This window comes from Lampris incognitus, chromosome 15 (assembly GCF_029633865.1).
Source record: "Lampris incognitus isolate fLamInc1 chromosome 15, fLamInc1.hap2, whole genome shotgun sequence".
NCBI lineage: Eukaryota > Metazoa > Chordata > Actinopteri > Lampriformes > Lampridae > Lampris > Lampris incognitus.
The window spans coordinates 47,873,119-47,889,475 of NC_079225.1; the positions used below are offsets into that span (position 1 = coordinate 47,873,119).

General features: G+C 45.2%; 1 protein-coding gene across 1 annotated transcript in view; it reads left to right on the forward strand.

Annotated features, from left to right (window-relative positions):
- Positions 1–15,136, forward strand: part of hivep2a (HIVEP zinc finger 2a) — a 41,141-nt gene extending 26,005 nt beyond the window's left edge. Inside the window, exons 10-13 of the mRNA XM_056294432.1 lie at positions 2,494–3,349; positions 9,234–9,363; positions 10,574–10,693; positions 11,141–15,136. Coding sequence (XP_056150407.1) covers positions 2,494–3,349; positions 9,234–9,363; positions 10,574–10,693; positions 11,141–11,998 — 1,964 coding nt within the window. The 3' untranslated portion in view covers positions 11,999–15,136. The remainder of the gene's footprint in view (positions 1–2,493; positions 3,350–9,233; positions 9,364–10,573; positions 10,694–11,140) is intronic.
- The last annotated feature ends 1,221 nt before the right edge of the window (positions 15,137–16,357 follow it).

The following is a 16,357-nucleotide window of genomic DNA, read 5'->3' on the forward strand; positions in this document are numbered from 1 at the left end:
CACACACACACACACACACACACACACACACACACACACACACACACACACACACCTAGTGGGTCCGGGAGAGACAGAGAGCCCAGTCAGTCGCCCCTTGACACATAAACAGTTGTGGCTTATAAAGAATTGTTGTATATGTGACGCTAAGTGGAAAAGTAGCTCTGTGTTAGCAGATCTGATTTCCTCTGCTAGATGTCAGATAAATAGTCCTCATCAGCCTCGGAGAGAGCGCTACCGGTCCTGCACATGGCATCTGGAAGAAGTCAGCAGAACGGGGAGGAGGATACGAGAGGAGTGGGAATGACGGGAAGCAGAGATAGAGGAATGGGGAGGGGAGTAAAGGAGACCAGAACACACCGGGACCGATGATGTAGTGTGTAAATGTTTTAAAAAGATGGGCAAACTGTGATATTCAGTCACTGATGGTCATGAGGCATCTTGGTGGTTCTCAATCAGGTCCTCAGGTAACACCAGTACTGCTGGTTTTCTCTCCTGCCAGGTAGTTTAAGATCCAGTCCAATGAAAGTCATGTTTTCTAATGTTGTATTTTTTAACGGGAGGATTGCCAATATACCCAAAATATCAGAACTGCCGCTGTAATGAAAATGTGACTAAAGCCCTTTGAGGAACGCTCCTCCTGGTCGACGACGTCGTCAAACCGTTTCAGAAAACCAATCAGCTTCTGGTAGTGAATGACATCAGCTAATACTCTGATTTGACTGGACACTCGAATTATCAACAGTCTGTCAGTTGGTCTGTTTTTGAATAGTTGCCTAGCAACGTCATGCTAGTTAGCATGCTAGCTAGCTATCAGTAAAGAGTCTTATGATGCCAACCTGCTGAGAATTGTCTGTGTTGAGAGGGGGGGGCGCTAACAGTTACAACAAACCACGTGATACTTCTGAAGATGAAGAAGTAACTCTCATTAATATTACACCGTAAAACCTGTGTGACCCTATTAAAACCACTGGACTGGGTCTTGGGGCCACAGTGGCTCGGGAGGCTCAGGAGGTAGAGCAGGTCGTCTGGTAACTGGAGGGTTGCCCGTTTGATCCTCGGCTCCTCCTCGCAATAATGCCGAGGTGTCCTTGAGCAAGACACCTAACCCCCAACTGCTCCAGATGAGCTGGTTGTCGCTGCTGACTGTGTGTGTGTGTGTGGGTGAATATGAGGCATTAATTAATCGTAAAGCCCTTTGAGTGACAGTTGCAGCTAGCAAGGCACTGTATAAATGCAATCTATTTACCATTTTATTTAAAAAAAAACTTCTTAGGTGCCCAAAAACCATTTGCTACACAATCATTTCCTACCCACATTTCTTTATTTTTATGCTCTTCTGCATCACATCTTAACTACACAGCTCATTTGCATAATTTTCCTAAGCTGTGAGTGGACCATAAGATGGTAAAAGTACTGCATTTTATATAGCGCTTTTGTAGCTGCGACCGCCACGCAAAGTGCTTTACAATTAATACCTCGTGTTCACCCACACACACTCATACATCGATGGTGGCTAGGGGTTCGGTGTCTTGCTCAGGGACACCTCGACATTTTTTGCCAAGAGAAGCTGAGGATTGAACCGGCACCCATCCACTTATCACCTGCCCTAACCCTGAGCAACTGCCGACCCCCCTTCCATTTGTTAGATGGGCCTGCCCTTTTGAAGCCACTCTCAATGAGACGGAGGTCAAATCTGAACTCTGAGAGGAATTTATCGAATTGACCCCAAGGTCAGTCTCACTCTTGAGGCTCGTTTCTGGTGTGTCGGGAGATGGCAGGAGTTGTTGTAGGTAGTTAATGCTCTGTATTGTCTTACATGGCAGAACTAGAACCAGGGACCAGAGCCCTAGAAAGAGAGCGTTGCGTCAATGAGGGGTCAGACCGCGAGAGGGTCGCGTGGTTCGTGTAGCCGCCGAATAGTTCCAAACGAAGCTTGGCGGCTCATTTAAATGAACTGCTTAGCCGCGATTTCTGGTAGCTACTAACCAATATTGTCAGATTTTTACATTTATATATAGATATAGATATATTCCAACGTGACACATATTCTATGCGCACTGTTTGGAACTATCCGGGACTCCCAGGATCCACCATTGCTGTTGGCCCATTGACGTCTACGGAGTTGACGTAACTCTCTCTTTCTAGGGCTCTGCCAGGGAGGTTTTAAACCTGGAAAATTCACCACCAGGTTAGAGTATGTCATTATAAGTCTTTTCTGTTTATGACTCACTTTATTTTAGAAGCAAAATAATTGAAAAACCGGATCCAAAACCCTTATTAACTTTCACCTGAGGTGAAAACTAAATGGATCTGGATGTGGTATGAACCCTGAAACTCTTTAAAGGTCTACTGCCACCAAACATGAATAAAACAAAACAAATAGAGAAGATAAACAGAGTAAACAATAGTTATCTTCTCCTCTGTTCCTCTCAAACATCTCTTCTCTTATTTTGTGTACCCTCCTTTTTCTTCTTCTTCTGTATCCTCCAGACGGAGGAGAGGAGGGCATGAGGGCTGCTGGCAAGGTTCTGGGAGGTGTCATGGCGGAACACCAGTTCTCAGACGCAGACGATTCAGACGGTGGCGAAGAAGATGGGGACGATGTGGATGAGGAGGAGGACGATGAAGATGACTATGACGGCGACTCCACCCCCAAGACACGCTCGCGCTCCACCAGCCCGCAGCCCTATGGGCTACCGTCGCTGTCAATCACAGCAGTGGCCGCCTCCCACCCGGTATCCATTGGCCAGCATCTTCACCCGTCTCACCATCCTGGCTCCGACATCCTTGGCAACAGCAACAAGCAGCAGCTGTTTGGCTACTTCCCCACCGTGCCGAGTATCCAGATCACACCGCAGGCCCCACCCAGCGAGCCAGTGGACAGTGATCGGTGTCAGGCGGAGTACCAACGTGCTCTGCAGGGGGCGCTGGGCAGCAGGCTGCTGGTTCCTCCGTCATCCTCCTCATCCATGGATGAAGATCTCGCTGTCCCCTCCCCAGACCTCTCCTCCCCCTCCTCCCCCCTCTCTCCCTCCTCCTCCCCGGCATCTCGCCGCTACCTCTCCCCGCGCCGGGAACTATCGCCCCGCAGCGGCCGCCTCTCGCCGAGGCGGGAGGTCTCACCGCTGCGCCACATCTCGCCCAAGAGAGACCTCAGGGCAACTGGTTACCGCCGAGATATCTCCCCCCGGAGGGAACTATCACCTCGGGGTCACCTCTCGCCGCTGTCCCCTCTCTCCAGGCCAACCTCACCGGCAGGGAGGGACTACAAGCGGGACCGCCACAGGGGCATGATCCGACCGCTGTCGCCCCGCCGCGGACTCCACCAACAGCACCACCACCAGAGGTAAGACTAGGATGCACTCCCTGTGTCCTGCGGGATTCGGTGTCGATGTGTTGAACACTGAAACTTCATCACAAACCAGAGAGCCTGCTGACGCTGCAGCATTGTGTCTGTGTTGCGTTGCAAATGCATTGCGATGCAGTCTGAGTGCTGGATGCACTGCATTGATCTTACTTTTATGTAATAGACGCATGTGTAAACTAAACCAAATGTTGTCCAAGCGGCAGTAACACTCATAACACATCAGGACAACAGGGTCAACACTCATAACACATCAGGACAACAGGATTAGGGTTAACACTCATAACACATCAGGACAACAGGGTCAACACTCATAACACATCAGGACAACAGGGTTAGGGTTAACACTCATAACACATCAGGACAACAGGGTTAGGGTTAACACTCATAACACATCAGGACAACAGGGTTAACACTCATAACACATCAGGACAACAGGGTTAGGGTTAACACTCATAACACATCAGGACAACAGGGTTAGGGTTAACATAACACATCAGGACAACAGGGTTAGGGTTAACATAACACATCAGTACAACAGGGTTAGGGTTAACATAACACATCAGGACAACAGGGTTAGGGTTAACATAACACATCAGGACAACAGGGTTAGGGTTAACATAACACATCAGGACAACAGGGTTAGGGTTAACATAACACATCAGGACAACAGGGTTAGGGTTAACACTCATAACACATCAGGACAACAGGGTCAGGGTTAACATAACACATCAGTACAACAGGGTTAGGGTTAACACTCATAACACATCAGGACAACAGGGTTAGGGTTAACATAACACATCAGTACAACAGGGTTAGGGTTAACATAACACATCAGTACAACAGGGTTAGGGTTAACATAACACATCAGTACAACAGGGTTAGGGTTAACACTCATAACACATCAGGACAACAGGGTTAGGGTTAACATAACACATCAGTACAACAGGGTTAGGGTTAACATAACACATCAGGACAACAGGGTTAGGGTTAACATAACACATCAGTACAACAGGGTTAGGGTTAACATAACACATCAGGACAACAGGGTTAGGGTTAACATAACACATCAGGACAACAGGGTTAGGGTTAACATAACACATCAGGACAACAGGGTTAGGGTTAACATAACACATCAGGACAACAGGGTTAGGGTTAACATAACACATCAGGACAACAGGGTTAGGGTTAACATAACACATCAGTACAACAGGGTTAGGGTTAACATAACACATCAGTACAACAGGGTTAGGGTTAACATAACACATCAGGACAACAGGGTTAGGGTTAACATAACACATCAGTACAACAGGGTTAGGGTTAACATAACACATCAGTACAACAGGGTTAGGGTTAACACTCATAACACATCAGGACAACAGAGTTAGGGTTAACATAACACATCAGGACAACAGGGTTAGGGTTAACATAACACATCAGGACAACAGGGTTAGGGTTAACATAACACATCAGGACAACAGGGTTAGGGTTAACATAACACATCAGGACAACAGGGTTAGGGTTAACATAACACATCAGTACAACAGGGTTAGGGTTAACATAACACATCAGGACAACAGGGTTAGGGTTAACATAACACATCAGGACAACAGGGTTAGGGTTAACATAATACATCAGGACAACAGGGTTAGGGTTAACATAACACATCAGGACAACAGGGTTAGGGTTAACATAACACATCAGGACAACAGGGTTAGGGTTAACATAACACATCAGTACAACAGAGTTAGGGTTAACATAACACATCAGGACAACAGGGTTAGGGTTAACATAACACATCAGTACAACAGGGTTAGGGTTAACATAACACATCAGGACAACAGGGTTAGGGTTAACATAACACATCAGGACAACAGGGTTAGGGTTAACATAATACATCAGGACAACAGGGTTAGGGTTAACATAACACATCAGGACAACAGGGTTAGGGTTAACACTCATAACACATCAGGACAACAGGGTCAGGGTTAACATAACACATCAGTACAACAGGGTCAGGGTTAACATAACACATCAGTACAACAGGGTCAGGGTTAACATAACACATCAGTACAACAGGGTTAGGGTTAACATAACACATCAGGACAACAGGGTTAGGGTTAACATAACACATCAGGACAACAGGGTTAGGGTTAACATAACACATCAGTACAACAGGGTTAGGGTTAACATAACACATCAGGACAACAGGGTTAGGGTTAACATAACACATCAGGACAACAGGGTTAGGGTTAACATAACACATCAGTACAACAGGGTTAGGGTTAACATACACATCAGGACAACAGGGTTAGGGTTAACATAACACATCAGGACAACAGGGTTAGGGTTAACACTCATAACACATCAGGACAACAGGGTTAGGGTTAACATAACACATCAGGACAACAGGGTTAGGGTTAACATAACACATCAGGACAACAGAGTTAGGGTTAACATAACACATCAGGACAACAGGGTCAGGGTTAACATAACACATCAGGACAACAGGGTTAGGGTTAACATAACACATCAGGACAACAGGGTCAGGGTTAACATAACACATCAGGACAACAGGGTTAGGGTTAACATAACACATCAGGACAACAGAGTTAGGGTTAACATAACACATCAGGACAACAGGGTTAGGGTTAACATAACACATCAGGACAACAGGGTTAGGGTTAACATAACACATCAGGACAACAGAGTTAGGGTTAACATAACACATCAGGACAACAGGGTTAGGGTTAACATAACATCAGTACAACAGGGTCAGGGTTAACATAACACATCAGTACAACAGGGTTAGGGTTAACATAACACATCAGGACAACAGGGTCAGGGTTAACATAACACATCAGGACAACAGGGTTAGGGTTAACATAACATCAGTACAACAGGGTCAGGGTTAACATAACACATCAGGACAACAGGGTTAGGGTTAACATCAGGACAACAGGGTTAGGGTTAACATAACACATCAGGACAACAGGGTTAGGGTTAACATAACACATCAGTACAACAGGGTTAGGGTTAACATACACATCAGGACAACAGGGTTAGGGTTAACATAACACATCAGGACAACAGGGTTAGGGTTAACACTCATAACACATCAGGACAACAGGGTTAGGGTTAACATAACACATCAGGACAACAGGGTTAGGGTTAACATAACACATCAGGACAACAGGGTTAGGGTTAACACTCATAACACATCAGTACAACAGGGTTAGGGTTAACATAACACATCAGGACAACAGGGTTAGGGTTAACATAACACATCAGGACAACAGGGTTAGGGTTAACACTCATAACACATCAGTACAACAGGGTTAGGGTTAACATAACACATCAGTACAACAGGGTTAGGGTTAACATAACACATCAGGACAACAGGGTTAGGGTTAACATAACACATCAGGACAACAGGGTTAGGGTTAACATAACACATCAGTACAACAGGGTTAGGGTTAACATAACACATCAGGACAACAGGGTTAGGGTTAACATAACACATCAGTACAACAGGGTTAGGGTTAACATACACATCAGGACAACAGGGTTAGGGTTAACATAACACATCAGGACAACAGGGTTAGGGTTAACACTCATAACACATCAGGACAACAGGGTTAGGGTTAACATAACACATCAGGACAACAGGGTTAGGGTTAACATAACACATCAGGACAACAGGGTTAGGGTTAACATAACACATCAGTACAACAGGGTTAGGGTTAACATAACACATCAGGACAACAGGGTTAGGGTTAACATAACACATCAGGACAACAGGGTCAGGGTTAACATAACATCAGTACAACAGGGTCAGGGTTAACATAACACATCAGGACAACAGGGTTAGGGTTAACATAACACATCAGGACAACAGGGTTAGGGTTAACATAACACATCAGTACAACAGGGTTAGGGTTAACATAACACATCAGGACAACAGGGTTAGGGTTAACATAACACATCAGGACAACAGGGTTAGGGTTAACATAACACATCAGTACAACAGGGTTAGGGTTAACATACACATCAGGACAACAGGGTTAGGGTTAACATAACACATCAGGACAACAGGGTTAGGGTTAACACTCATAACACATCAGGACAACAGGGTTAGGGTTAACATAACACATCAGGACAACAGGGTTAGGGTTAACATAACACATCAGGACAACAGGGTTAGGGTTAACACTCATAACACATCAGTACAACAGGGTTAGGGTTAACATAACACATCAGGACAACAGGGTTAGGGTTAACATAACACATCAGGACAACAGGGTTAGGGTTAACACTCATAACACATCAGTACAACAGGGTTAGGGTTAACATAACACATCAGTACAACAGGGTTAGGGTTAACATAACACATCAGGACAACAGGGTTAGGGTTAACATAACACATCAGGACAACAGGGTTAGGGTTAACATAACACATCAGTACAACAGGGTTAGGGTTAACATAACACATCAGGACAACAGGGTTAGGGTTAACATAACACATCAGTACAACAGGGTTAGGGTTAACATACACATCAGGACAACAGGGTTAGGGTTAACATAACACATCAGGACAACAGGGTTAGGGTTAACACTCATAACACATCAGGACAACAGGGTTAGGGTTAACATAACACATCAGGACAACAGGGTTAGGGTTAACATAACACATCAGGACAACAGGGTTAGGGTTAACATAACACATCAGTACAACAGGGTTAGGGTTAACATAACACATCAGGACAACAGGGTTAGGGTTAACATAACACATCAGGACAACAGGGTTAGGGTTAACACTCATAACACATCAGGACAACAGGGTTAGGGTTAACATAACACATCAGGACAACAGGGTCAGGGTTAACATAACACATCAGGACAACAGGGTTAGGGTTAACATAACACATCAGTACAACAGGGTTAGGGTTAACATAACACATCAAGACAACAGGGTTAGGGTTAACATAACACATCAGGACAACAGGGTTAGGGTTAACATAACACATCAGGACAACAGGGTTAGGGTTAACACTCATAACACATCAGGACAACAGGGTCAGGGTTAACATAACACATCAGGACAACAGGGTTAGGGTTAACACTCATAACACATCAGGACAACAGGGTTAGGGTTAACATAACACATCAGGACAACAGGGTTAGGGTTAACATAACACATCAGGACAACAGGGTTAGGGTTAACATAACACATCAGGACAACAGGGTTAGGGTTAACATAACACATCAGGACAACAGGGTTAGGGTTAACATAACACATCAGGACAACAGGGTTAGGGTTAACATAACACATCAGGACAACAGGGTTAGGGTTAACATAACACATCAGGACAACAGGGTCAGGGTTAACATAACACATCAATAGTTATCTAACAGAGTAATTTTGTCATATTGTCATAAACATGATACATAAGTCATCATTTATAGATCCGCCCAAATAATTTAAATGTCAACATGAATCTAATCCTCTCCAAAGTCACACAAATGGAGGAAAACTAGTTAAATGCAGGTGTGTGATATGTGAGGAGGTGTTGTGTAAAGACAGTTACTACATCACCATCCATGCGGAGGTGCCGGTGAACCTCCGGCTGCACTGCAGCGTGTTGCTGGAAGGACAACGGCCGCAGCAGCGGTGCTGACGGGAGATCTTAGTCCTGGTTCTACGTCCTTTAGGTTTAGTTTCCAACATTTTTCCAGAAGTGGACTAGTCCGGTTCAGACCGGAGCGTTGTGTTGGATGTGTTTAGAAGGAAGGTGGTTTAAACAGGCCTTAGCAGGTTCCAGTTAAGTCACTTCCTGCTTGACGTCTCCTTGTTCTCTGCTCCAAGTCACCAGGCGGCCATCCAGCAAGGAGGCACGTGGAGCCTGAGACCGGGCCAGCCGGCCTGCCCGCTGACCCACCGAGAGGGAGGCCCGCTGGGACAAGGAAGAGGCAGCAGCGGAGCAGAGATGGAAACGGTAAAGGTCATCAACTCTTTTCTTTTCTCCTCCTCTCCTCTCTTCTAAAGCTACACCCAGATCTTTGTCCAGCGCAGCAAACTCCTCCCGTTTACACTGCAGAACCACCTCCCGGTCCTGCCTGACGGTTCTGTTCTGCTCTATCCTGCTGCAGCCTGCTCGACTCCCCACTACGTTGCTGTGCTTTATTCTGTTTGTCTACTGTAACTTACTGTACGCACCTCCATTTTACTCCTCTCCTGAAGGATGGAGTAAAAAGAAACTGTAACTTCCTTCTGTTGCTGTTTGATTAAGCCGCTCCGACGATACGGTGAACTTAATATCCGTACCATACACCGGACCTGAACCGACAAGGCTGGAGAGAGAGGCAGAGCGAGAGGGGGAAGAAAGGTCTGAGAGAGGGGGAAGAACTGAAGGAATTGGGAGATTGACAGATAGAAAGAGAGAGAGAGAGAAAAGACAAAGCTAAGAAGACACTAATGAAAACGAGTTTGAGGAGGAGAGGGAAGGATGAGAGAGGTGAGAGAACTCAGAGAATAATGGAGTATGTGAGTGAGAGAGAGATGGACAGAGTGAGGGAGGGAGAGACGGGGGGGGGCAGAGGGGGGGAGAGATGATTGAAGGGAGTACTGTTGTGTTAGCTCCGGTGGTAATGGGATCTTGACTGGCGGGTTCGTGGCTCATAATGCGGCTGTTTTTCTTCTTAAGAAGTCTTCTCTAAAGTCTGGGTTTCCTGTTGGCCTCATTCAGAGAGCCGTGGTTCTCAAACTGAGACCGCATACCAGCGGTGGGACGCAGAGCGCCCCTCGCTGGTCGGCTGATGGAAGTGAGTTGTACATTCTGCGAAGCCTCATCATATTACAGCAGACGGTGTTTGGACATGTGGAACTTCTGCTTCCCTCAACCAGCACAGTCCTGCTGTAGTAGTGTTGTCAAGACGACAGCTGGTAGTCTGTTGGAGGTGTGTGTCTGTGTGTGTCTGTGTGTGTTTCAGTCTGTACTGATCAGCAGCCCCTACTGATGCTTACAAGTCAAAGCACACTTCATGGAATCTAAATAGTCTGCATTAACCCACTGAGCTCAGACCAGCTCCCACTGCTACCGTCACTCAACTGTCACTTTAAAAAAAAGTGTTCTGATTGGTTGGTGACTCCCGCCTAGTCCCACCTCCCCACACTAATCTGCCCCCCCCCTCCTTTGCTTTCTACAGGAATCCAGGATGGGCTCCCCGTTGACAGGGGAACGGGAGCCGGGTGGTAACCACGGTAACCTGTCCAGCCCGCCTCACCAAGTCCTGTTCAGCCACCTCCCGCTCCACTCCCAGCTTCAGGTCCGCATTTCACACGTCACTTCATTTACGCCCTAACTACTCACGGCTGTTTGATCACTGTGAGCGATGAGACACAAAGTTAATTAAAATGATAATTACAATAATAATAACAACAACAATAAACCTGAATTGTATAGCACTTTTCAAAATCATAATGGAGTAAAACAAAAAAGGCATAGGCACTCATAAAATAAAGGTAATCGCTAATGACAGATGTAGATATGCAACAGATAAAATAGTAATAATGACAGTAATAAGAACCAGTAAACTACCACTTGGTACTACTTATACTACTAGTACTGTTGTTCAGGATAATTATAATAGTAAAAAACACCGTAATCTGTTTTTAAAAAGTTATAGAGTTGATTTATTTATGGTATATTTTCTATTTTATCTCTTTGATTTCCGCCACTTGACTAACAGGCCACTAAAACTTCCACATTTCAGGTGCGTTCCCCTTTCCCCATGATCCCCATCGGAGGGATACAGATGGTACACTCGATTCCCACATCCGTCACGTCTGGCCACACCCAGAGCACATCAGGCCACGCCCACAGCACCCGAGGACAATCTCCGCCAGCCCATCAGGGGGCGCTGCAGGCGTCCTCCCACCTGCCACCACAAAAGAGCATGTCAGAGGACTCCAACACCAGCGAAGCCTCCTCCTCTGACAGGGGAAAAGGAGCGGCGGAGAGAGCGAAGGAGTCATCGACGCCAACGCTGTCGTCCTCCCGCGGCTCTCCGCAGGATGCAGTGATGATGTCATTGGGAGCAGGTGGTGGCGGCGTTGGAGGGAAGGAGGAGCCGGAGGAGGGCATCCAAAGGTGCACCAAGGCCATCGCCTCGCTCTGCATTGACTCCAAGGAGCCCACCGAGGGAAGGAGGGGTGACAGAGGCGAGAGAGGGAAGAATGGAAGTAGAGATCCCTCTTCCTCCTCTTCTTCATCATCTCCACCCACAGCCACCTGCAGCACCTCCAATGACTCCCACCATCAGCATCGTTCCTCCCCGCTGGCTGCTACCTCGCCTCCTTCTGCCCCCCCACAGGGTCTCAATCCGGGGACTCAGCACTTTAGCCCCCAACCCTCTGTCCCTGACCCTCCTCACCCACCTCCCTCTTCCTCCTCCTTCTCACCTCACCCTGCCTCCACCCCTGGCCACAGAGTCGAGCCCATCCCCCCATCCGACACCTCCCAGTCCCACATCGCCAGCTGGCCGGCCTTGTACGCCCAGACCTCAGAGGAGAGAGAGAGGGAGACGAGACCGCCGGCAGAATGCACAAAGAGGAGTAAAGATGCTTCGTAGGGGCGCGACTTAAAGGAGGTGAAATGGTTTTTTCAGATTGAAAGGAGGAACTTATTTCAGCAGTGAGAGGAGAAGAAAAAGACTTTGCACACAAACACACACACAAACACATGTCATGGAAGCACCTACTTGTGTGTGCGCTCCATGTGTACATGGACATTTGTCCAGATGCTCAGTTGATATACGCACATCAACACACACACACACACACACAGACACACAGACACACACAGACACAGACACACACACAGACACACACACAGACACACACACATTCATGTACAAATAAACCTATCAGTTACCAACGTCAACAAAGACACAGTGCAGCTGCGTGTACGTGTAGTCCCGTCTGGGCCTGCTGGTCCGGTCCGGGCCTGCTGGTCCAGTCTAGGCCTGCTGGTCCACTCCGGGCCTGCTGGTCCGGTCCGGGCGGGCCTGCTGCTGGAGACAGCACAGAAATAAAATCTCTTTCTTATTTAAAGACTCAGTACGGATCTTCATACGGCCGTCTCACATGTACGGTTACTCGTACGAAGGCGGGAGTCTGAGCCGAGCCTGCTCAGAGGACCCGTGACCCACGGTACGACCCGGCGGACAGCAATGTGTGTGCCTTTGATTTACTTCTGTCTCTTTTTGTTTCTGCTTATATTGTTATAAGCGTACAAAGCAGGAAGGTAAATGTGTAAAATGAAATTGATAATCCCACCTCTTGCGTATTGGCTTTGTAAGAATATGCATCCCCCCCCCCTCCTCCTCCTCCTTTTAGTCTCAACAAGCGATGTGAAGTTATGGATATTACTATTACGTAAGGTTGCACTAAAACATATTTTTATATGAGTGAAATTTAAAAAATGGCTTTTTTTTGGTGTACAGCAGCGATTCTATAATACTATTTATTATTGTTACCATGTTTCATAAATTGTACATTTTTTCTTAAATGTTGTGGATGCCTTTTCTATGTCTAAAAGCATGGGTTTTGCTATTGCTTAAAGTAGGGTGAGGATATCTACACTGTAGTATGTTAGACCTAAAGTAGGGTGAGGATATCTACGGCTTTGTATGTTAGACCTATTTATATACGTCCAAGAAGAACCCACCTGCTTGGAGGCATATACATATATATATATACATATATATATATATATATAACATTATATAATATTATATATATATATATATAAATATAAATACACACACATAGAAGTAAGATTTACCAGAATATTTACCCAGCATATGAATATATATATGGAATCTATCTATCGATCTATCTATCTATCTATCTATCTATCTATCTATCTGCACTTAAAATGTAGAATGACATTCACATCACAGTATGGTAGTTTTGCTTGTACATTGTCTCTGCCGCTCTGCATTTGCCCGTCTCTGGTTGGGATTTTTTTTTACTTTGACCTTTTTTGTTCTTTTTTACATTTTTCAAAGCATTAGACTCGCTGTCAGCAGTAAGTGAATGAAGATGTCACGCGCCGTCAGTGCATTTTGAAATACATTACATTTGCACCCACCTCCTCCAACCCCAACACAGCTCCTTTTTTGTTGTCGTCATTTTCCCCTCGGTGTACTCCGGTCGTGGTTGAGACGAGCAGCGTTTTGTCTTTTTTTATCGGTCGCTCCACATTCTGAGACGTCACTTTGCTTGAAGTACAAAACTCCTGATCATTTATAGAGAATGGGGAACATTCCAGTACATGTAAATACCCAACACCCGTCAACACGCCTGTAATACATGTGTAAACGCACACACACACACACTCACACACACACACACACACACACACACACACACACACACATGCACAAACACATTTTTTGTGTATTGATGCAAATTGTGGCCGTGGCAATCACTCCGTTGAACATGTATTTTTCAATGGTTTGTTGTTCTGACACATATCTAAACACAAAAAACAGTGAGAAATGCACCTTAAGTTTGTTATGACCTCAAATGTGGCACTGTGCTGCCTAGGTCAGTTTTTTTGCAGCTTCTGGCTAGCAGGAACTCTGCAAGCTTCAGTTGAGAAGGGGGGCGGGGCTTATTTGAAAGGAGCTTAACCCTGGACTGGAAAACTGTCAATCAAAAAGTTTTAGAAAACTGTTGTTGTGGCATTATCAGCTTCTGCAGCATATTTTGGCCCTTCTGAACCTGTACTCCTAAATATCCATTTTGTAGCTAAGCAATAGTTCGCCAAAACTCCGTTTCATCAGCGGAGGGTTTATTCGTTGCTAGGCAACAACAACATACTGAAAAATCCCTATTGGTAAAAATAGGGGAGTGTTGGGGCGGGGCGACAGGAACAGCAATGACAACATTTTTTTGATGGACAGCTCTGGATCCAGCCAGGCAGGGCGCTCTGCAAGCCTGTATCTGTATTCTGTATCGTGTGTACTCAAGCAGTATATCCTCTTCTTACCACTTTATTTCTTTTTCGATCCTCTCTCTCTTATGTACACTTATCACCATGGCAATGATCTTGTCTTTTAAAGAAAAACATTCTATCATTCTCTCTCTTTCTGTCTCTCTCTCTCTCTCTCTCTCTCTCAAGGTATCAAAGCACAAGTCATTGTAAAAAATAATGACAATTTAAATAAAAAACTGACGAAAAAAAATGGTTAATGTGCATAGAAAAAGGGTAACTTTTGTGATGGTGTTGTGTGGAATTAATACAAATATCATGTACGACCCCAGTTTCAATGAGGAATCGCAGTAGAAGTGGAAAAACATGGATTGTTGTTTTCAGTAAATAAATATGACTATAATTGTTGGTGATTCTTGTGATTTGTGTGGGGGTGTATGACAGAAATAATCAAGTAGAGAGGAAGTGATGATGAGGGGGAACGGGTCTGAATTCAGGCCTAGAGATTGACAGCGTCCAATAGACAATCTGACTTCTCCACATTAGACAATAATGGAATTTTATGTTATTCTTTGTAATCATTTTATGTAGTTTTTCTTCTAGAAGGTATGTCTATAGGCCCAGCCATTACTACTGTAGTTTAGGACATACAGGACATTGTATATTTGAGCCGCATTTCACTGTCTTAGCCTGGATTAAAAAACAGATCGATGAGATGTCTTTCGCAATAATCTTGAAACAACACCACCTAATGTCGATATTAATGTTCTTTTACTTGACAAATTTTCTCAAATTGATTAAAAATGGACAAATTTGAATTTCCTGAGTTGATAAGTTTTCCACCTATTTGTTCCGACACGCAAAGCGGAGGTAAAAAGTGCATTCACGCTGTTTGGAAATGTCTCCAAAAATTGACCGGAGTCCACCTGTAGCTAAGGACACTGACGGGACAGGATTTTTCAATGGAAAACACCCGAATAAATAAGGATCCAACAGCTGAGTGCCCATTTCAGAGAAGAAGAACTCCCATAATGTCCAGGGAACTTTCCAACCGTGCTGAATAAAGAGACAGGAGTATTGGGGAGCATAGCTCAACGTAAGGGTATAGAAATTGGCTAAAGGTTGGGGAGTTCCCCAGAACGCTGCCAGCTCCTTGGAAAAAAAATGCCCTGCTTTATGTTGCACTGATTGCTAATCTGGGACAAACAGAGTCAAACCTTGAACCTAAACTATCTATCTAGAACTAGCCGTCCCACCAAGCTGAGCAATAAGGAGGGCCTCGGTCAGAGAGGTGACCCGCACCTCAAGCATAAGAGCGTCATATGATGTCAGAAAAGCTCCTTCCAGATGTTTGTATGGAGGGGATCTGCATCCAGACTTTCTGATACTCTCCAAAACTGACATTAAGAAGGTTACGGCCATTTTCAACAGTGATTGGCCAAGTGTGTTTAGGTGTGGAAATGAGCAGGGCTTCAGGCAGTCTGCAAGCCCTGCTTTATTCACTCTTCACACAGCTATACCGCCATGTTGACTGCCCACCACTCACCATGAAGTGATCACAAATCCTTCCTGTTTATAATCCTGCTGCTTTATATGACGGTCAGTTTCTCAGCCCACCTTCAAGTTTAGTTAGTTCAGAAAAAATTATGAATGACTTGGACGAAACAACCTGTCCCAACACAGTTGGATGATGCTTCATATAAAACAAGTTTGATGGAGCCATGCGTAAACTTTTAAAGTTAGAAAACTGGAGCACTTGAGTTTAAATGGGAGCTCGTGATAGGAGGTAAGTCAGTAAGTTAAGTATTTTCATATAGCACCTTTCACAGACACAGGTCACAACGTGCTTCACAGTCAAATAAAATAAGGATAAACAACAGATAAAACACAGCAGAGGAAACCGGGATAAACAAGTTAAAACATAAAATACCACATGCAACCTCAATGCCTGTCTGAACAGATGGGTTTTTAACAGCTTTTTAAGAGTTCA